We start from the raw sequence: 22,511 nt of genomic DNA, 5'->3' as shown, positions 1-22,511 counted from the left end.
CGCGGAGAGTTAAAGACTCTTGTTTCAGGACAGATCTGATCTCTTTCCGGATCTTGGCAATCTTCTTGGTCGGAAGAAGGAGGAGACATTTCGTGGTGTCTAGAGTGAAGCCGAGGAATTCTATAGTTCTGCAGGGAGAGAGTATGGATTTGTCTCTGTTGATGATGAACCCAAGGCTCTCTATCAGGTTCATGGAGGTTTCTAGGTCTCTTAGGAGGTCTGAACGGGATTGGGACATGATAAGGATATCGTCCAAGTAAATGATGAGGCGGATACCCCTCTCTCTTAGAATTGTAACGACGCACTTCATGATCTTGGTAAAGCACCAAGGGGCAGAAGAGAGGCCGAAGGGAAGAGCTTGGAACTGGTAAAGATGTTCCTTCCAAGCAAATTGAAGGAAGGGTTGATGTTCCTTGTACATGGGAATCGTGAAGTAAGCGTCCTTCAGGTCTAACTTGGCCATCCAGTCCCCTTCCAGAAGGAGATCCCTGAGGAGGTGGATACCCTCCATTTTGAAATGGCGATAAACTAGGAATTTGTTGACTTCTCGAAGGTTTATTACGGGTCTCCAACCTTTGTCCTTTTTTTGAACGAGAAACAGAGTGCTTATGAACCTTGCATTGGACCACGGAACCTCCACTATTGCGTCTTTTTTGAGCATGGAAGCGATTTCTTCCTCCACGATCTTTTCTTGATCTTCTGAGAGGAGAAAGGGGCGGGGTAAGTGTGACTGGACGGGAATCTGTAAGAAATCTATCTTGAAACCCATGACGGTCTCTAAAACCCATGGGTCTTGGGTAATTGAATCCCAAACATGATAAAACTGTTTTAGCCTGCCCCCTACTATGGGAGGGGTAGAAGAAGGAGTAGTACTTACTTGTAGAGTTGGAGGTGTTGGGAGTACCTCGACCTCTCGAGCCGCGGTTTCTCTGGCCTCTTCCTCTCTGGGGGAAGAAGGGTTGTCTAGGGGGGTAGAAGCCCCTGCCTGTTCCTCTGAAGGATGAATAGGGTCGTTGGTTGCCTCGGCCGGAAGAGCGACCCCTTCTACCGGCCTGGCCAAAAAGGTTGTTGTTGAACACCCGCCTCAGGTTACTTTGGGCTCTGTCGAGGGCGGTGAAGGTGGAAACGTATTTGCCAATTTCTTTGATAATGTCCTCTCCGAAGAGGAGGCCCTTGGGGTTCTGAGAGGGCTCTTTTTCGGCCATATCACCTAATTTAGGGTCAATCTTATTCAAAATGGACCTTCTTCGTTCAATATTTAAGCTCGAGTTGGCATTACCAAGGAGGACGATGGCCCTCTGGCTCCATCCTCGGACGAGATCAGTATTTAAGGGTGTGGAGGAGAGGTGGGATTGCTCGGCCATATCGAGGATCCTAACAAGGGGTCCCAAGACGTCCAGGAGGCGGTCTTGGCAGCCTTTAAGGGCTCTTTCCAATCCTTTTCTGGGGTCTCGCCCTAATTTAAACAAGAATTTAATAAGACTAGGATCTAAGTTGGGGGTTTGACAAACCCTCTCGTCGATGGTAGGTCTGGGTGATTCAGACCTCATAGTATTCCTGGTGTTTCTGTCTAAAAGGTTTCTCAACCAACGAGAAACGAATTTAGAAACATGATCCTGAGGGAACCATTTAGAACTGTTGGGGTGAGAGATGTTCAGGGGAGAGAACATCTCTTCTCCGACAGGATTGAGAATAATATTCTTAGAGGAGGGTTCCGGGTCAGGTTGGGAGTTAAAGTCATGGTGGACCTCATCCAGGTCGAAGACGAATTCGTCTGAAAGGTCTTTGGAGGCATTATCATCAAAGGAGGATGAGGAGGAGTCAAGACCAACATTTTTACTTTTTTCGTTAGCACTATCCCAAAGTGTGTCGCGAGGGACACCATACACATTTGTGCCGCCATGGGCACCGATCAGGGTAGTGTCCCGAGGGACATCAGGTTCAAGTGGGGCGCGATGGCCACCCATCCAGAGCGAGGTGCTAAGACCTCCTGTACTGTGAGAGGCGCTAGGGCCCGCAGTGCTTTCGCAATGTTTGGTCTTTTTGGGTCTCTTACCGTGTAGGGGAGGATCCTGAGGATCACACGGTCTTTTGGAAAGCATAACTTCTTTAAGAGAAGACATCATACATGCTTTAATTTCCTGTTGAAGGAATTTTTTGAGGGAGTTGTCAAGGGGGGCCGGTGAACTAGCCGTGGCCTCGTCGGAATCCATGTCAGACATGGTGTAGTAGGGTCAGAAGAGGGTATTAGCAGGTAGAGTAAGCAACTTCTCCTCTTTATCTTGTCCTTCCTCTATCACCTCTTCTTTTTTTTTTTTTTTTTTTTTGGGTTTGTAAGGGGAAAAACTATTTATAAGGGACGTGTAAATAAGGGACTATTTATAAGGGACGTGTTTATAAGGGACGTGTAAGGGTCGTGTAAGTCAATGGGGTTTAAGTACTGGATTAAAAGAGAGCGCAATGTGGAAGTCTCTCCGGCGGCTGGAGCAACTGGCAAAATTGCCGAGGAGTGCTCGAGCTCAGCCGCCGGGGAGAGGAAAGTCGCTTGGGAGGAAAAGCACGCAACGCGGGCGTTGCTAAGGTGCTTTCCTCCAAAGCGGGAGCGGCAAAATGGGTCCGTTCTCAAGGGCACTGCTCCGTAATGGAAGCGGAGATTGAGCGAGGTCGTTGAAGGGCAGAAGACAACGGTAGAAAAGCAGCGCAGTCGCGCGTTTGGCAAGGGAAAGAAGGGGGGAACAACCATAAATTGGAAGTCATATGGGAGGGTGGAGGGAGGGTGGGGTGGGGGAAGCCAACGCCACCTACAGATGAAAAATGTGATAAGGCACAGTGTTACGAAATGAAAGAAACGGCATAAGGTCACTTATTGAGCAAAAAAACAGGCATAAACTCAGTACAACATTGTTGAGAAGGCAAAGGTTACTAAAACAGGCATAAACTCAGCACAACATCGGTGAGAAGGTAAAAGCTAATAAAAGCTGCGCAATATATTAAAGTCAGAGCGACACAATTACATAGAAATTAATAATACAAGTCTAAGGCTAAAAATGAAGGAGAGCAAGAAGTAGTGACTTATCTGCTGGCGAGCCGCTTTTAAAAGAGGCAGATCATCTCCTAGTTACATCCTTTGTTATGACTCTAGAACTTTATCCTTTGTGATGTAGTGCGGCTGTGTGAGTTGCTATTAAAGGATAAATGCATAATGTAGCCTCCGGTCTTGTAATGAAATCCTCGTAGACAGACCAGGAGCCTGGAAGAAAGAAGTTGCTGGCAGGCGACCAGTGAAGAAAGTTCGATGGATCCAAGCCTGGATCGAAGGAAGATGACACCTGAAAGCAGAGGGGACCAAGTTCGAGACTACTAGCCAGTAGTCAGGTGGCACCAGGAGGGCACCGGATGGTAGTCACCTCGACTAGGTGAGTGGGTGACGCTGTGCTCGCAGATCTCACGGACCAGGAGGCGTTGTCGGCGACCAGGATGGAGGAGCGAGCTGTCCCACGAAGATTGAAGCTGTCAGCGTTGCTGGACCCAGGATTGGGCAACAAAGCCTTGGCAAATTTAAGCCCACGCGGTGGACTCAAAATGGCGTCTGGAGTGGACCAGGAGGGTCCGGGGTGCCTCTCTTAAAGAAGGAAGCAAGGGCCAGTCTGGAGCAACCAGACCAGCAGCAGTGATGTCGTCGGGCGTCGTTCAGAAGGCCACAAGCCAGCCGGCTAGTAGCCAAACAACGCGGTGAGCAGGCAAAAGCAGAAGGGCCCCACGCAGATCGTGGAGATGCTGGAGGGCTGATCTTTGGTGCTGGAGCTGCTCAGGGTTGGGGCTTCTCGGACCCCAAAGCACTCACCAGTGGAGCACACGGTGGGCTTGTTGCAAAGAAGTCGTGCAGTCTTGGCGATCGTCGGTCCCTCGAGGTCTCGTCGCACTCACGGTTCTCAGCTTTGCTGTAGAGGTGAGTAGAGGTCAGAGGTGCCAGGGAAGCCGGGTCTCGTCGAGCTGGGTCGTCGGATTCGTGAAGAAGGACTTGCAGCAGACCGCAGTGTTCTTAGGATGGTGCCCGCTTGATGCAGGGTGACTACTCCTTAGCCACAAGGGAGAATCTTGAAGAAGAAATCTTGATGTCCTTTCGCAGAAAGTCGTGTCTTGATTCCAAAGATGATCTAATTTGAACAGGGGGCCCGCTCCCATCTTTATACTAAAAAAGGGGGCTGACCCGGTGACTAGGTCCTGCCTATGGGTGGGACTAGGAAGGGGGGTGGTTACACCCCTCTCCCATGCCGGACTTCCCCAGGCCAGGGGCTGGTGTGCCCCTGGAACTGGTTCAGACTGACCTATGCGTAGTGAGCACCGGGGTGCCACTCGGCAGTCACCTTTCTGAAAAGCCCTGCCTACCCAGGATACACAAAACCATGTCTGGGACGGTGCTAGCACCGCCCCTGACAGGAAACCCTTTGTCCAGGCTCCCCTCGCTGGAAGGACTCCCAGCTGCAGGGGGTCAGACTCGTGTCTGTGGTGGCAGCATCCATTTTGTGGAGCTGAGGCTTCGTTTAACTTTAACCGGGGTTCACAGTTACATACATGTCGTGTCCCTCTAGAAGGGTGGAATGCTAACCCCGTCGCCAGAATTGGCGAGGGGTTAGTATTCCAATTCGTATGACACCTTACTCGACATGTTTTGATAAAGCAATACCAAAGATAGCATTTAACCGCGGGGATTATAATGCACTTAAGAGTATATGGTATGCGATATCATGGAACAGCTATTAGGACTTGGTTCCGCAAGCTGCAGACAGGCTCAGCTCATGCCAGAGCACCATCTCACACGATTCCAAGCACTCTGCCTTCAGGATTGTTAAGGCCTGCCATAGGAGTGACTGATAGGAATCTGTGTGTCCATTTTAGGGTTAGATATAGGTATACTATATCTACAGCAAAGGGTGATTACACGACTTTGCCCCAGCTGTCATGCAGCCAGTTGTGTCAAATTTAGGAGGCCAGCATGGGGTGGCATAATACATGCTTCAGCCCCTGGTAGGCCCTGGGTACACCTATGCCCTGAGTTACAGGGTCTGATAAGGTGGCCCAGTCCCAATTGGAAATGTACCTAGGGTACATGGAATCCATTTTAAGAGAGCAGTAGGCCTTGGGGTCCTGATTGGCAGGGCCCCAGGTCGACTATGTCAAAAACCAGCTAAAACACAGGGCAAAAAGTTGGGGGCAACCATGGTCAGGAGGTACCTTCCTACAGGTACTGCACGACAATTGCAGTGGTGGCTCACGATTTGCGATTGGGTCAATGGCAGAGCCCTTTCCCTACCCCAACCAGAACATACAATTGTGACCGCGTCCCTTCTGGGATGGGGCGGCCACATTGGTCAGAGGCCTCTGGTCCCTGGCTAAGTCTAAGCTCCATATCAACCTGTTGGAGCCTCGGGCGATCCGTCTTGCACTGAAGGCATTCCTCCCCTCTGTCACGGGGAGAGTAGTGCAGCCACCGCCATGTGGTACTGCAACAAACAGGGCGGTGTGGGGTCATGGACCCTATGCCAAGAGGTTCTGCGCTTCTGGGCTTGGCTGGAACATCAGGGCATGTCGCTGGTGGTTCAACACCTGGCAGGTTCTCTGAAAGCCAGGGCGGACAAACTCAGCTGCCGGTGCATGATGGATCACGAATGGCGTCGACTCTGACGTGGGGCAAGGTCTCTTTACAGCAGTGGGGAGAGCCTTGGTTCGATCTATTCAACACTAAAGAGAACGCGCAATGTCATCAGTTCTGCGCATTGGAATTTCCAAGGCGGCGCACTCTCGGCGGCGATTTTTGTCACGTGTGGAGTTGCGCTCTGTTGTACGTCTTTCCGCCTACACCACTTCTGCCCAGAGTGCTGAAGATCAGGCGCAACTGGGCCCAAGTTATTCTTGTGGCTCCGGACTGTACTAGAGTATGGTATCCCGAGCTACTCTGTATGAGCAACAATCCGTCTGCCTCTTCAGGAGGATCTTCTGTCGCAGTAGCAGGGGACGGTCCTCCACCTGAACCTGTCCAGCCTCCACCTCCTTGCGTGGAGATTGAGTGGCGGCAGTTGACTGCTTTCGACCTGCCTCCTGACGTCTGCAATGCTATCTTGGCAGCCAGGCGTCCTTCCACAAAAACTGTATATGCCTGTAGGCGGAAATAACAGTTTGTGGTATTATGCACAGCAAAGGCTGTGGATCCCCTTTCTGCCCCTCTTTCAGAGGTCTTTCAGAGGTCCTTATTTTTCTTCTCTCTTTGGCCCAGCAGGGCTCTGCTCTGGACACTATCAAAGGCTATCTCTCGGCCATTTCCGCCTTTCTAAGGCTTCCAGATCAGCCTTCCCTTTTCAAGTCCCCTGTTGTAAATAGATTATTGAAATGCATCACACACACGTTTCCCCCTGTTCCTTTTGTGATGCCTCAGTGGAACTTTAATCTAGTTCTTACCTTTCTGATGTGCGCTCCCTTTGAGCCTCTTCATAATTGCCCTCTTCGTCTTCTAACTCAAGACTGCTTTCTTAGTTGCCATCACCTCTGCCAGAAGAGTGAGTGAGCTCTAGGCTCTTTCTTCTAAACCTCCTTTTCTCTCGGTCTATCTGGTCAAAGTTGTTCTGAGGGCTCGTCCTTCCTTTCTGCCAAAGGATGTCACTACCTTTCACATCGGGCAGACCATCACTTTGCCCACCCTCTTTCCGCCTCCGCATCCCTCTAAAGAGGGAGAGCAGCTGGACCCAAAACGTGCGCTCTCTTTCTATCTGAGCCGCACACAACAGTTCTGGGTGGGTGACCAGCTCTTTGTTGGCTACGTGGGTGCCAAGAAAGGTCGGGTGGTGCACAAACGGACCATCTCTCGGCAGGTTGTTCTGTGCATAAAGGCTTGTTACTACTTGGTTAAAAGAAGCCTCCAGTGGGGTTGCGCACCCATTCTACCAGGGCGATGGCAGCTACTACTACCCTGGGATGCGGCGTTCCCTGGCAGGACATTTGTCAGGCAGCTACGTGGGCCTCGCTGCACACGTTTACCAAGTTCTACTGCCTGGACCACCAAGTCCGGAGAGACTGCTTCTTTGGCTGTTCTGTTCTCCAGGACTTTCTGGTGTGATCTTGGTTCGCAGACCCACCACCGGGGTTGGTATTGCTGGGGTATCTATTCTAAGGTAAGGAATCTATCACTACGTGTTTTTTTCAGATGCACAAGTTACTTACCTTCGGTAACGATATATCTGTAAAACCTTAGTAGTGATAGATTCCTTACCGCCCCACCCTTCCTCCCCGTTCTACGAACTCATTTCTAGAGTTACGGTCATCCCTTTCAGGGCCCTAGTATCATGGCACCAGTGGTCAGTATCTTGCATGGCTCTGCGTTCCTGGCGTGGAAAGTAGTGTACAGAACTGGCGTCTGCACGCCTGGTCGTGTCTAAGTAGCTCCAGCGACGTCATCTCGGCAACAACTGTGGGACTGCTACTTTGACGGGGAATGATTCAAGCATGTGAATCTATGAAAGATACCAATACTGGATAACTCCAGTAACAGTTATGTAAATTATGTCTTCATCCTATTGTCGTTTTTTAATATCAAAAGGTACAGGTGAATGATTGGGGCGGTTTGTCAGTCTTTACAGTTGAGAGCCCGAGACAAAAATTAAAGTAAACTTGAAGAAATCCACATAAAAAAAATACACAAAAAACCCACACAGTAAAGGTTCAAAGTACAAGCCATGAATGTTTATTTAAAATTGAAGAATCATTTCAGAAGGCAAAATGATAACTTAGGCAATCAATTCAAAATACTCATAAAATTGTAAATAAATGCAAATAAGCATTAGCAGTGTAATCCACGCCTTAAATTAATCAGTAGCCTGAATCGCTTATGGACTACCAGAAAGCAAATAATGGTTCAATGATCATTTGTCATACGAACTTTTGAAAAATTGTAAAAATATTTTAAGTGTCGTAGTCATAAAGTTTGACATGAGGTCTGCCTCTATGGAAAGCAAGGAAACATCCTGGCTCAGTCCTGGCATGATTAATAAAGTTACCTTGATCAATAAAGTTACCTTGATCAATAATAAAACCCATTGCACGGTATAATGACTCTTGCTGTACATCTGTTAACACTGAATTATGCTTACAAAAGAAAAAAACACATAAAATACAAACCTCTCCGTCCGGCCAAAGCAAATGGTCACGTTTGGCTCACTGGTGCACAGGAAGGGAAAAAAAGTTTGTCAGGTGCTGCACTTCCCATGTATTTTAAATGTGCAGCTTGAAAATACCACTAGCCCTACTTATGTCAACATATTTAACGCTATATTTTACACACCGTATTGGACTGGAGGCGAAATCGAAACCAAAAGTGTGTATTGCTTTGGTCGGCTCGAAGTCCTCTGAACTATCGGCACCGATTAAGCATAAAGGTGTATCTGAAAGAAAATCGTTAGTGTTAAATTCCTTACCTTAGAATATCCCAGGCGTCAGTCTGGATCCGGAAACTTTTGCGTAGCAGTACCCCTGCGCGTCGGTAGGCGTCGTCTGCAGGCGTCCCCTGCGGCTCCGCGTCAGTCGTTGGGGTTGTGCGCTGTGATGACGTCGCTGAAGTATATAGACGCCGCCTCCGCGCGCTGACGTCAGTTCTTTTTTCCGCGCCAGTAAGCGCAGATCCGAAGAGCAGTACTCCGGTCTTTTGACCAACTTTGTTAAAACTTCTACTGTCTTTTTGGTGCCTGGTAGGATGCCCGGTTTCAAGAATTGTGACGGGTGTGACCGCACGATGTCGGTCACGGACCATCACCGACTCTGCCTCCGGTACCTGGGCCCCGACCACGACGTGGAGGGGATCCGCGCCGGACGCTCCAGAAGTCGTCACCATTCGTCGGGCTCTTCAGGTAAGAAACACAAGAAGTCGGGGCGTCGTCATCGTACCCCCGACTCCCCCCCCGACGCTCGCGCGTCGCGGCCGGGGGTTCGGGTGACCCCAACCCCGCGGCTCCGCGAGAGTCGCCGGCGCCGCCTGCCCCATACCCTCCGGTCCCTGGGCACGGTGCGACGCCTGAGGAGATTGAGGCGTTCCTCATGGCCATGAGGGCGCTCAGTTCTCCGACGGGGCCTACGGCGCCTTCGGGCCCAGTGCTACCGTCTGGGGGCCCTAGCGGGTCGGGTGTCCCTGTATCGATGCCATCGGGTGCTCCGGCCCCGGTGCCGCCGACGGCTCCGACCCCGGCGCCGCAAGGGCCTTCGGGGTCGACGCCGGCTGGCCTGCCGGCCGGCCCGGCGCCGATTCCATCGGGGTTACCCCCGACGCCGTCCCCGCGCGGCGCCGGTTCTCCTGTGCCGGCTCCGGGCGGCGCCGTCCCCATTCCTTCCCCGAATCTGGACGCGGAGTCGGACCGGCGTCTAACGACGCCGGGCTCGACTCCGTTGGGGCCTGTGAACCTCGAGGAGCCGGTTTACATCGTTGACTCAGAGTATGGAGATGATGACGAGTACGGGGAAGGTTGGGAGGTGTCTGAGGACCCTCTGTGACGCGAGTGCCAGTATGACCCGGACTGGACAGGTGATTTGGGGGACGCCAGTGGTCTGGACGACTCTCCTAACCCTGGCTTTGTCTCTCCTCCTTCCGTGGCATCGGAGGAGGGAGCTGCATATTCAGTGGTATTGATGAGGGCTGCCAAGGCCTTACACCTTGAGCTCCCCGTCGCGGCCGTGAGGCCTAACATCCTCACTGAGGTCTTCAAACCGCAGTCATGCCCACAGGAGCCACTGCTGCCGTTTAACGAAGCCTTGTCAGACGTTCTGTTGGGAACGTGGTCCAGGCCCGCTTCAGGTTTGCCTGTTGATCGGAACGTGGCCAGACGCCACCGTCCCTGTCCGGACGACCCCAAATTCCTGTCCACCCATCCCACCCCCGAGAGTCTGGTGATCCAGGCCTCTACCTCCCAGACCGCATTCCCGTCGGCCCCGCCCGATCGGGAATCCAAGAGGTATGACCAGTATGGTAAGAAGGTCTTCTCGTCCCCGAGTCTGGGACTGCGGTCTTGCAACACCGCATGCCTCTTGGGCCGCTACACCCACTCTGTGTGGGACACGGTCGCGGACCTGCTGCCAGAATGCCCCTTGGAGGTGCGGGCGAAGCTCGGCAAGGCTGTGGCTGAGGGCCGAGACGCAGCTAAATATTCCATACGGTGTGGTCTTGATACGACCGACTCGCTGGGCAGAGCTATGTCAACGACGGTGGCGATTTGTCGCCACGCCTGGCTGAGATCCGCCAACTTTTCGGCAGATGTCCAAAATGCCTTGATGGACATGCCGTTCGATGGCTGTCGCCTCTTTGGTGACAAGGCGGACCACGCGCTGGAACGCTTCAAGGACTCCAGGGTCACGGCCAAGTCCTTGGGTCTTTCGACCCAGCGCCAGCAAACGGGTTCGTTTCGCTCCTTTCGTGGCCAAGGAAGGGGCGCCCCCACACGTGCTGCCAGCCACGCGCCGCAACAATCCTTTCAACGCGGTGGCGGCCGTGGAAACCGCCGTGGCGGCGGTCGGGGTCAACGGCGGGGTCAGGCCACACCTCCCCCCGCAGCATCTGCCTCCAAATCCTCCTAGTCCGTTCTTTCAGCCCCATGTGACGCCAGTGGGTGGCAGGGTTCGCCATCACCACGCTCACTGGCGCACAATTACGTCGGACAGGTGGGTGCTGCAACTCGTCCGAAGGGGCTACTCCCTCCCCTTCGAGACCACTCCTCCAGCCATGCCACCGCAGAACCACCGTGTGTCGGGGGACCACTTGACACTTCTGCAGGAGGTAGTTACGGCCCTCTTGGCCAAGGGGGCCATCGAGCGCGTTCCTGGGCCAGAAGTAGGGCGTGGTTGCTATTCCCACTACTTTCTGGTACCCAAGAAGGACAAGGGGGGCCTACGTCCTATCTTGGATCTACGGAACGTCAACGGCTTCCTCCGGAAGGAGAAGTTCAAGATGTTGACATTGGCTCAGGTCTTGGCTGCTCTAGACCCGCAAGACTGGATGGTAGCGTTGGACTTGCAGGATGCGTATTTTCACATCCCCGTCCTGCCGGCCCACCGGCGTTACCTGCGGTTCACGGTAGGCCAGGAGCACTTTCAGTTTATCGTGCTCCCCTTCGGCCTTACCAGCGCCCCACGGGTGTTCACAAAGGTGATGGCGGTGGTCGCAGCCCATCTGCGCAGGTTAGGGGTTTCAGTCTTCCCCTACCTAGACGACTGGTTGTTGAAGGCGGGCTCGCCCCAGACAGTCGTCCACCACCTTCAGATGACGGCAGACCTCTTGCACGACCTGGGGTTCTCCATCAATGTGCCGAAATCACACCTGTGTCCCTCTCAAAAGCTCCTTTTCATCGGAGCAGTTTCGGGTTTATCCTCCGGAACGGCGGGTCCGGGATATACAGGCTTTGATTCCCATCTTTCAGCCGCTTTCCCGGGTTTCGGTCAGGTTGACGCTGCGGCTGCTGGGGCTGATGGCCTCCTGCATCCTTCTGGTGCATCACGCCCGGTGGCGGATGCGGGCTCTGCAGTGGGACCTGAAGTTTCAGTGGGCCCAGCATCAGGGCAACTTGTCCGACCACGTCTTGATCTCGGAGGGCACTGCGAGACAACTGCAGTGGTGGCTTACGGACCGCGATTGGGTCAGAGGCCGATCCCTCTCTTCCCCAACCGGAGCACGTTGTCGTGACGGACGCGTCCCTCCAGTGCTGGGGTGGCCACTTGGGAGAGGCAGAGATCAGAGGCATCTGTCTCCGGCGGAGTCCCGGCTCCATATCAACCTGTTGGAGCTGCGGGCGATTCGTCTAGCACTGAAGGCATTCCTCCCCTTTGTCAATGGGAGTGTAGTGCAGTTGTTCACCGACAACACCACCGCCATGTGGTACTGCAACAAACAGGGCGGAGTGGGGTCGTGGACCCTTTGCCATGAGGCTCTGCGCCTCTGGCAGTGGCTGGAACGTCAGGGCGTGACTTTGACGGTTCAACACCTGGCAGGTTCTCTGAACGCCAGGGCGGACAAACTCAGCCGTCGGTGCTCGATGGATCACGAATGGCGTCTGAACTCGGGCGTGGCGCAAGGCCTCTTTCTGCAATGGGGAGAGCCTTGGTTAGATCTATTCGCCACAGAAGAGAACGCGCAATGTCATCAGTTCTGCGCGTTGGAGTTTCCAAGACGGCACTCGCACGGCGACGCCTTTCGGCGCGAGTGGAGTTGCGGTCTGTTATACGCCTTTCCGCCTATACCACTTCTGCCTAGAGTGCTGAAGAAGATCAGGCGCGACCGGGCCCAAGTTATCCTTGTGGCTCCGGACTGGGCTCGAAGGTACTGGTATCCCGAGCTACTCAGCATGTCAGTCGGTCCCCCGATCCGCCTGCCACTTCAGGAGGACCTTCTGTCGCAGCAGCAGGGGACGGTCCTCCACCCGAACCTGTCCAGTCTCCACCTCCATGCTTGGAGATTGAGCGGCGGCAGTTGAGGCCATTTGACTTGCCTCCTGAAGTCTGTGATGTGATTCTGGCAGCCAGGCGTCCCTCCACAAAGTCGGTATACGCCTGTCGGTGGAACAGATTTGTGGCATGGTGCACAGCAAAGGCTGTGGAACCTCTTTCTCCCCCTCTTTCAGAGGTTCTTCTGTTTCTTCTTTCTCTTGCCCAGCAGGGCTCTGCTCTGGGCACTATCAAGGGCTACCTTTAGGCCCTTTCCGCCTTTCTAAGGCTTCCTGATCAGCCTTCTTTGTTCAAGTCCCCAATTGTAACGAGATTCTTGAAAGGCATCACACACATGTATCCTCCTGTTCCGTTTGTGATGCCTCAGTGGGACTTGAACCTGGTTCTAACCTTTTTGATGTGTGCTCCCTTTGAGCCCCTTCATTCTTGTCCTCTCCGTCTCCTGACTTTAAAGACTGCTTTCCTGGTCGCCATCACCTCTGCCAGGAGAGTGAGTGAGCTCCAGGCTCTTTCTGTCCAACCCCCTTTCCTGTCCATTCATCCTGACAAGGTGGTTCTTAGGACTAGACCTTCTTTCCTGCCCAAAGTAGTTTCTGCTTTTCACATCGGGCAGTCCATCACCCTCCCTTCCTTCTTCCCGCCTCCGCATCCTTCAAAGGATGAAGAGCGGCTCCATCGTCTGGACCCAAAACGTGCGCTTTCATTTTATATGGATCGCACACGCCAGTTCCGGGTGGATGACCAACTGTTTGTTGGCTACGTGGGTGCGAAGAAGGGACGGGCGGTGTGTAAACGGACCATCTCTTGGTGGGTCGTTCTGTGCATCAAAGCGTGCTACTCTTTGGCTCGGAAGGAGCCTCCTGTTGGGCTGAGGGCCCATTCCACTCGGGCCACGGCGGCTACTACTGCCCTGGGCCGGGGAGTCCCCTTGCAGGACATTTGCCAGGCGGCTACGTGGGCCTCGCTGCACACCTTTGCGAGGCACTACTGCCTGGACAGTCAAGTCCGGAGGGATGGCTTCTTTGGCCGTTCTGTCCTCCAGGACTTTCTGGTGTAGGAATGTATTGGTTCGCAGACCCACCACCGGGGTTGGTATTGCTGGGGTATCTATTCTAAGGTAAGGAATCTAACACTAACGTGTTTCTTTCAGATGAACAAGTTACTTACCTTCGGTAACGATATATCTGTAAGAAACATTAGTTAGTATTAGATTCCTTACCGAACCCACCCATCCTCCCCGTTCTGCGAACTGATACCTAGGGTTAAGGACATCCCTTTCAGGGCCCTAGTTTCAAATGGCACCAGTGTTGGTTCTCTCATGGCTCTGCGTTTTCTGGCGCGGAAAACCTGTGTACAAAGAACTGACGTCAGCGCGCGGAGGCGGCGTCTATATACTCCAGCGACGTCATCACGGCGCACGACGCCAACGACGGACGCGGAGCCGCAGGGGACGCCTGCAGACGACGCCTACCGACGCGCAGGGGTACTGCTACGCAAAAGTTTCCGGATCCAGACTGACGCCTGGGGATATTCTAAGGTAAGGAATCTAACACTAACTAATGTTTCTTACAGATATATCGTTACCGAAGGTAAGTAATTTGTTCTATCGACCCGGTGAGGTTGCTAAAGGCTGTCGAGCCGAAGACTGGGACACCGAAAAAACTGGTCAAGGACGTTGACCCGAAAAAATCGGCGCCAAAGGCAGTCGACACAGACAAAGGACTCGGAGCTCAGAAGGTTCTCGATCCTCCGCGTCGACCAGACAAGGCTAAGAGCGGTACGAACCTTGAGTCCACGCCTGGCGGTGGCTCGAAGGAACCCGTCGAGTCGACGCAGCCGTCCGCCTCCTTTTCGAAGCAGGTGTCTGAATCGCTGAAACGAATTAAGGAGAAGGCTTCAACTGTCGGACCGAAGGATACTCCACCAACAAAGCCTGCCAGTAAACCTCAAAAATCATCGGTGCCCATCCAGTTCACGCTGCCGCCAAAAGTGGTACCTAAGGCCTTCGCCCCTAAGACGGCCATCAAAGCGTCCAAGAAGGTGTCCACGGGGCCGAAGCCCACAACTGCGGTAGTGGTCACAAAGCATCGACAACCTCCGCTTGAAGAGCAGTCGGAACAATTCATCAACGCAGACACGGGTAGACTTTCAATTTACAAACGAAAGATCGCCCCGGAACAGCCTATGGAGTCATTCAAAATTCCATTAGAAAAGAAGGATTCGACTACATCACCCACTCTTGCCGAACCTATATCACCACATGGACAGGACACTGCTCCTATCTCGCCCACTTAAAGGCAGGGGAAGGTGACCATGAGGAATACAATTATCCTATAGACACTGATCCTGAAGATCACAATGACCCAGGAGATCCACACAGTGCCCCAGACAGTCATGTGTGTGCTGTAAAAACCTCACCTACTGAAGACTCAGCGGCATTTAATGCACTTATTGAAAGGGCAGCCAAAAATCATGATGTCCAGCTCCATGCTGACCCTATTGAAGTGGATTTTTTGTTTGATACCTGTGAGAAGTTGGCCTGATATTCAGTGTTCACTATTCTAGTGATCACTATGTATCGGTCCAAACAACCCTTATGGTGATTGGTTGTAAGTCAACCTTATAGACCAGCTATCCTAGTAGCATGGATACGAGCAGTCTAAGGCTAAAGACTCGAGAGGGCGTGTTAAGCCAGCTGTTATACCATCACATATACCCCTTGAACACCAAGTGAAAGGACACCACACAAGTGTTATGAAAATAAACAGTGTATTTATTTAGATCAAAACAGCCCTGTACTCTTTATGAGGACAGGGTACTAGGCACACAACAAAACTCTTACGAAAATACTTTAAGTTGCACAATTTACACAAATGCCCGAGGGGCACGAAAAACCATATACTATGGAAGTGGTATGCGAAATTACTAGCAGGTAAGTACTGGACTGATAGGCTTTGGAATCGCTAGGACTACGTTACTGAACCTTCAGATTACTAGTAGGAGGCCTAGGGGACTCGGGTGCAGAGTTTGCACTCTCACGCGGGATGCGAGACAAAGTGTATGGAGGCTAGTAAAAGCAAAGTTAGTGTTCTCGGGCGAACCCGATAAGGTAGGCTGAAAACGAAAGTGGATCTGGACCCTTGGATAGTGAGGCTATGCTGGGGCACCGAAATGCAGAAGTTACCTAGCCCAGGGGCTGCGGCTGCATACGTCTGAAAAGACGTCGGGAATCCTCGTTGACGAACCAGGAGCCTGAAAGGAGGAGTTGCTGGCAGGCGACCAGTGAAGATTGTTCGGTGGATCCAAGCCTGGATCGAAGATGGAAGACACCTGTAAGCCGAGGGGACCAAGTCCTGAATCACTAGCCAGTGATCAGATGGGCACCAGGATGGCACCGGATGGTAGTCACCTCGACCAGATGAGTGGGCGACGCTGGGCTCTGCAGTCTCACGGACCAGGAGGCGTTGTCGGCGACCAGGATGGAGGTGCGAGCTGTCCCACGATGGTTGATGCTGTCGACGTCGCTGGACCCAGGATTGGGGCAACAAGTCTTGGCAAATTCAAGCCCACGCGGTGGACCTAAAATGGCGTCTGGAGTGGACCAGGAGGACACCTCACCAGACACTGGCTTTGTCTCGCCTCCTACCGTGGCTACGGAAGAGGGGCAACCTACAGTGTGGTGTTGATGAGGGCGGCCAAGGCCTTGGGCCTTGAGCTCCCTGTCGTGGCCGTGAGGACTAACCTCCTTACTGAGGTCCTTAAACCGCTGCCAAGCTCTGCCGAGCCTCTGCTGCCGTTTAATGAGGCCTTGATCGACGTTATTTTGGGCACTTGGTCCAGGCCCGCTACGGGTTCGCCCGTAGATAGGAACATGGCCAGACGCCACCGCCCGGCCCCGGGCGACCCATGTTGGCTGTCCACCCACCCCACCCCCGAGAGTCTGGTCATCCAGGCTTCCAATTCCAAGATCGCATTCCCGTTGGCTCCGCCGGACAGGGAATCCAAGAGGTATGAGCAGTACGGCAAAAAGGTATTCTCATCCCTTAGTCTCGGACTGTGGTCTTCCAACACACATGCCTCTTGGGCCGCTACACCCACTCTCTGTGGGACACGGTCGTGGAATTGCTGCCAGAGTGTCCGCTGGAGGTACGGGCCAAACTCGGCCATGCCCTTGTGGAAGGCCGGGATGCAGCAAAATATTATATCCGGTGTGAGCTGGATACCACCGACTCACTGGGCAGAGCGATGGCAACGACGGTGGCGATTCGTCGCCACGCCTGGTTGAGGTCCGCCAACTTTTTGGCCGACGTCCAGAATACACTAATGGACATGCCGTTTGATGGCCGTTGCCTGTTTGGTGACAAGGCAGACCATGCGCTTTAAGGACTCCAGGGCTAAGGCCAAGTCTTTGGTCCTCTCGGCCCCAGACAGTCGTCCGCCACCTCCAGACGACGGCAGACCTCTTGCACCAGCTGGGGTTATCCATCAATGTGCCGAAGTCACACCTGTGCCCCTCTCAGAAGCTCCTTTTCATCGGAGCGGTTCTTGACTCGGCGCAGTTTTGGGTTTACCCACCCGAACAGCGGGTTCGGGATATACAGGCTCTGATTCCGATCTTTAAGCCTTTATCCCGAGTCTCAGTCAGGTTGACGCTGCGGCTTCCTGCATCCTTCTGGTGCATCACGCCCGTTGGCGGATGAGGGCTCTGTAGTGAGACCTGAAGTTTCAGTGGGCCCAGCATCAGAGCAACCTGTCCGACCATGTCCTGATCTCGGAGGGCACTGCGAGACAGCTGCAGTGGTGGCTCACGGACCGCAATTGGGTCAGCGGCAGATCCCTACCCCAACCGGAGCATTTAGTTGTGATGGACGCGTCCCTCCAGGGCTGGGGGGGGTCACATGGGAGAGGCGGAGTCCCGGCGCCACATCAACCTTCTGGAGCTGCAGGCAATCCGGCTTGCACTGAAGGCAATCCTACCCTCTGTCCGGGGGAGTGTAGCGCAGGTGATCACGGACAAGACCACTGCCATGTGGTACTCTTAACAAACGGGGGGTGGGGTCGTGGATCCTATGCCAGGAGGCTCTGCACCTCTGGCAGTGGCTGGAACATCAGGGCGTGACCCTGGTGGTTCAACACCTGGCAGGTTCCCTGAACGCCAGGGCGGAGAAACTCAGCCGTCGGTGCATTATGGATCACGAATGGCGTCTGAACTCGGACGTGGCGCAAGGTCTCTTTCAGCAGTAGGGAGAGCCTTGGTTAGATCTCTTCGGTGGCGAAGCGAACGACCAATGTCATCAGTTTTGCATGTTGGAATTTCCAAGGCGGCACTCGCTCAGACTCTATTCGTCACAAGTGGAGTTGTGGTCTGTTGTACACCTTTCTGCCTATATCACTTCTGCCCAGAGTGCTGAAGAAGATCAGGCGCGACCGGGCCCAAGTCATCCTTGTGGCTCCGGACTGGGCACGAAGTTACTGGTATCCCGAGCTACTCAGCATGTCTGTCGATCCCCCAATTTGTCTGCCTCTTCAGGAGGACCTTCTGTCGCAGAAGGGGACGGTCCTCCACCCGAACCTGTCCAGTCTCCACCTCCATGCGTGGAGATTGAGCGGCAACAGTTGAGGCCATTTGGCTTGCCACCTGAAGTCTGTAATATTATTCTGGCAGCCAGGCGTCCCTCCACAAAATCTGTATACGCCTGCAGGTGGAACAAATTTGTGGCATGGTGCACAGCAAAGGCTGTGGATCCACTCTATGCCCCTCTTTTTACGGTTCTCCTCTTTCTTCTTTCTCTTGCCCAGCAGGGCTCTGCTCTGGGCATTATCAAGGGCTACCTCTCTGCCATTTCCGCCTTCTTAAGGCTCCCTGATCAGCCCTCTTTGTTCAAGTCCCCAGTTGTAAATAGGTTCTTGAAGGGCATCACGCGTATCTTCCCCCCTGTTCTTTCCGTGATGCCTCAGTGGGACTTGCACCTTGTTTTGACATATCTGATGTGCGCTCCCTTTGAGCCACTTCATAACTGTCCTCTTCGTCTTCTTACCCTTAAGACTGCATTCCTGGTTGCCATCACCTCTGCCAGGAGAGTGAGTGAGCTCCAGGCCCTTTCTTCTCAACCTCCTTTCCTTTCTGTCCATCAGGACAAAGTTGTGTTGCGGACGCGACCCTCTTTCCTGCCCAAGGTAGTCACAGCCTTCCACATCGGGCAGTCCATCACCTTGCTCACCTTCTTTCCACCTCCGCATCCCTCGAAAGAGGAAGAGGCTCCACCGACTGGACCCAAAACGTGCGCGCTCATACTATCTGGATAGCACACGCCAGTTCCGGGTGGATGACCAACTCTTTGTTGGTTACGTGGGCGCTAAGAAGGGTCGGGTGGTGCACAAACTGACCATTTCCCGATGGGTCGTCTTGTGCATCAAAGCTTGTTTTTCATTGGCTAAAAAGGAGCCTCCTGTGGGGCTACGTGCCCATTCCACTCGGGCCACGGCAGCTACTACTGCCCTGGGTCGGGGAGTCCCCTTGCAGGACATCTGTCCGGCAGCTACGTGGGCCTTGCTGCACACGTTCGCAAGACACTACTGCCTGGACAGCCAAGTCCGGAGAGATGGCTTTTGCAGCCGTTCAGTTCTCCATGACTTTCTGGTGTGATCATTGGTTCGCAGGCCCACCACCAGGGTTGGTATTGCTGGGGTATCTATTCTAAGGTAAGGAATCTAATAGTAACCTGTTTCTTTCAGATGCACAGGTTACTTACCTTCGGTAACGATATATCTGGAAGAAACAGTAGTTAGTAATAGATTCCTTACCGCCCCACCCATTCTCCCCGTTCTGTGAACCGATATCTAGGGTTAAGGTCATCCCCTTTCAGGGCCCTAGTTTCATGGCACCAGTATTGGTTTTGATCATTGCTCTGCATTTCTGGTGCAGAAAAGCTTTGTATAAGAACTGACGTCAGCGCGCAAGGGCGGCGTCTAAGTACTCCGACGTCATCCCGGCGCTGACGCGGAGCTGCAGACGACGCCTATCGACGTGCAGGGGTACTGCTAATCAAACTTTTCCGGAGCCAGTCTGACACCTGGGGATATTCTAAGGTAAGGAACCTTATACTAACTACTGTTTCTTACAGATATATCGTTACGGAAGGTAAGTAACTTGTGCTTTAGCATGAATTTGATCAGGTGGACTTTAAGCTACAGCCCTGCATGCAGAGTAATACATTAGTCCTAAATGATTGTGGAAAAGGTAAGGAAGGATCATAACATACCTGTAGCATGAATAACTTGTATGTTTATTCTCCCCGTAGCCACATTACTGTAATTCAGTGAGACTTAATCACCTTGCATTGTTCTCTTTAATGACTATAAACCATCTGTGTGCTCCTGGCCACATCTCGCAAGCACCAGTGTAATAGACATAGGGAAGGAGGATAAAATAGCTTAACTGTGCTAAAGGAATGCTACTTGTTGTGTGGGCAGTGAAGAACCATATTTTCATAGTTTTTCTTTTTTGTGGATTTTGTATACCAAGGTTGAATGTATTAAATTCTCTTTGCATCCGACATATCACTTGCTTATTGGTAGTGGAAAATTGGAAATTCTTGGTTTAAAACTTTGAATCTTGAAAATAAATGTTGGTTCTTTTTTGCTATAGGTAGGACCATTGCAATTGGAAAGGTCTTGAAACTGGTTCCAGAGAAGGACTAAGACTGCTCCAATACCTGCACAATACTGTGAGGAGAATTCTACAGAAGCCTACTTCACACCGCCTTTTACTTTCATCCCATTGATGAACTTTTCCCCGTATTTTGCAAAGACAAATTTCACAGCAAAAGTCCACATTGTCAGCTTTCTCATATTGAGAGCTCTGCTATGCCACTGTTGAATTTCCCCAAACATTTCATTTCCCCAAATTCGTCGTCCTCGGAAAGATTCGGCAATAGCTTTGTAAGTGATGTGGACATAATTGCCTACAATAATGAAAACTTTAAGGATTATTTTATGTATAACGTTTCCCTGTGCATACATATTAAAATGTATTACCAGGCAGACCATTTAGAGTGTGCACATGTTAAAGATAAATACCATGTTAATAAAAGATTCAATTTGAAACTTTTTTCGGTATTTGAATTGCTTTTCAATGTTCATTTTTAAATCTGGATATATCCTTGTTGCATAAGCTTTTTAACTACAAATCTAATAAATATAATGACTTGGACTTTTCTAAACTGCTGTTTCGCAAAGCTGATGCGCACAGAAGAACCAACTATGTAAACCTGTATTGATGGATGCAAGCAGACTGTCAAACATGCAAGCACTGTTTCGAGACAAATTGCAGTAATAAGACCTTCATGTTTGTGTTGAAATACATTAGATTTTTCTCAGTTATTGGAGAATATTTTTGCAAGCTTGGTTATGCTTTGATGGCTTTACATCAGTTATCTACAACTATGTAAGATTTTAATTTAAGTTTCATGAAATCAGTGTTTTAACTATAGTAAATAACTTACTATATTTGTGGGTGTGTCTTGATATGCAAATGTTTGTATATTTCAACACACACAACACTCATTATTTAACGGGAGTACTCTTGGTATGCTGTCGGACTTCTAAGTGCAGAAAATTAAAATTTTGCCAATAATGCATACCACCCACCTTCAGCAGTGTTTCATTTGTATGAAAATGGAGACTTTCCAAATTCTGTCCATTTTAGTTAACAATAGGTTTCTGGGCTGGCAAAATGAACTGCCGGATTGCATTAATTTCAGATTCAAATATAAATTGCCTTTAATAATCATTTTAAGCCTTAGATTGTACATATAAAGGAAAGTTTGTCTTGTAAACTTTACAGCTATTCTCCAATGAGAATAGAAAGCCTCCGCAGAAATCTGATGTTTGTTTTGAAGTTCCATTTAACCTCAATGACACAAACTATCCACATTTTTATAGGTTTCAGGTCAGCGACCCACCAAAACTACTTTTCTTCAAATTCAGTAAAGATTGCATTTGGAAAGGAGACAAATTGAGTATCCTACAAACTATTATGTTTTACATATTTTAAATACATTATTTAATGTTGCATCTTGGACCGGCTTTAGGATATTGTTGAATTCTGAAATGAAATATTTGCTACCGTGTATTTCAATTGTAGTGTTGAGCCCCAAAGTTTCCTCCAGTTTGCAAAACATTAAACATTTTAAACTGTTTTACCATTCTGTTTTTTGTAACCTTGGAATTCCGGTTATTTTCAGTGGCCAGATTGCTTTGTATGAACAGAGCCAACTTGTTGTCCTTCCGGTTTAATGATACACATGTAGCTACCATGATGCATGAAATTTAAATAAATTTTATTATGTCTGCAAATCTGTGAGATTTTACTTTACCATTAGGTAAAAAAGGGCATAAGAATATTTGTTGGTTTAACTCTAAAAGAGTTGGGAGTCATTTAGCTTTGTTCTGTTTATCAGAAACCCATATGTCAATCTTTCAGTAATTTCTCTACTTTTTCAAAGGGCAGAAGAAACTTAGTAGAGGTCTCTCTGCTCTGCCTACACCACCTCCCCTGAAGTAAACAAATAGAAATGTTCAAGTTTACTCCACTTAGTGCATACGATCAGCTACATTGACTTTTACAATTGCTGGTTTCATATTTTTATCCCTTTTTTTACAGTGTCACTGCCACCTTTTTTAAGGCTCTCCACAGGCAAGTTTAGCTTTATACTACCAGTATTTAGAAGTGGCCTTTGGATCAGTCTACTGCTTATTATTGGTTATTTTTGTTGGTTTTATTTGCTTGCCTTTTTATTCAGTGGATTGTTTTGCCTTTTGTTTGTACTTCACTTGAACCTTGGCAGTTTTACAGTGTTTCTAACTGGATGAGCCAGAAATGATTAAAGTAAGAGTTCATGAAGAAAGCACTATTTCACACAATATGAATAAAGTTAAATGTACTGCTTGAAAACCTAACTGTTCGAGGTATGTGTGGCTGTAGATTCACATGCTTCCATCTCATGATGTGCCCGGATGTGTGCAAGTTGTTTTTCCCTTGA

The 22,511-nt window shown here is 50.9% G+C and overlaps 1 protein-coding gene across 1 annotated transcript in view; it reads left to right on the top strand.

The window, feature by feature from the left end:
* The window catches only part of GSPT1 (G1 to S phase transition 1), a 612,577-nt gene extending 590,752 nt beyond the window's left edge, over positions 1 to 21,825 (top strand). The window contains exon 15 of the mRNA XM_086941426.1: positions 20,117 to 21,825. Within this exon, the coding sequence (XP_086797552.1) occupies positions 20,117 to 20,169 (53 nt within the window). The 3' untranslated portion in view covers positions 20,170 to 21,825. The remainder of the gene's footprint in view (positions 1 to 20,116) is intronic.
* Positions 21,826 to 22,511: the final 686 nt, after the last annotated feature.

Source organism: Lissotriton vulgaris, chromosome 10, assembly GCF_964263255.1.
Source record: "Lissotriton vulgaris chromosome 10, aLisVul1.2, whole genome shotgun sequence".
NCBI classification, from domain to species: domain Eukaryota; kingdom Metazoa; phylum Chordata; class Amphibia; order Caudata; family Salamandridae; genus Lissotriton; species Lissotriton vulgaris.
The sequence above is the reverse complement of the archived record's forward strand: the minus strand, read 5'-3'. Positions and strand labels throughout refer to the sequence as shown.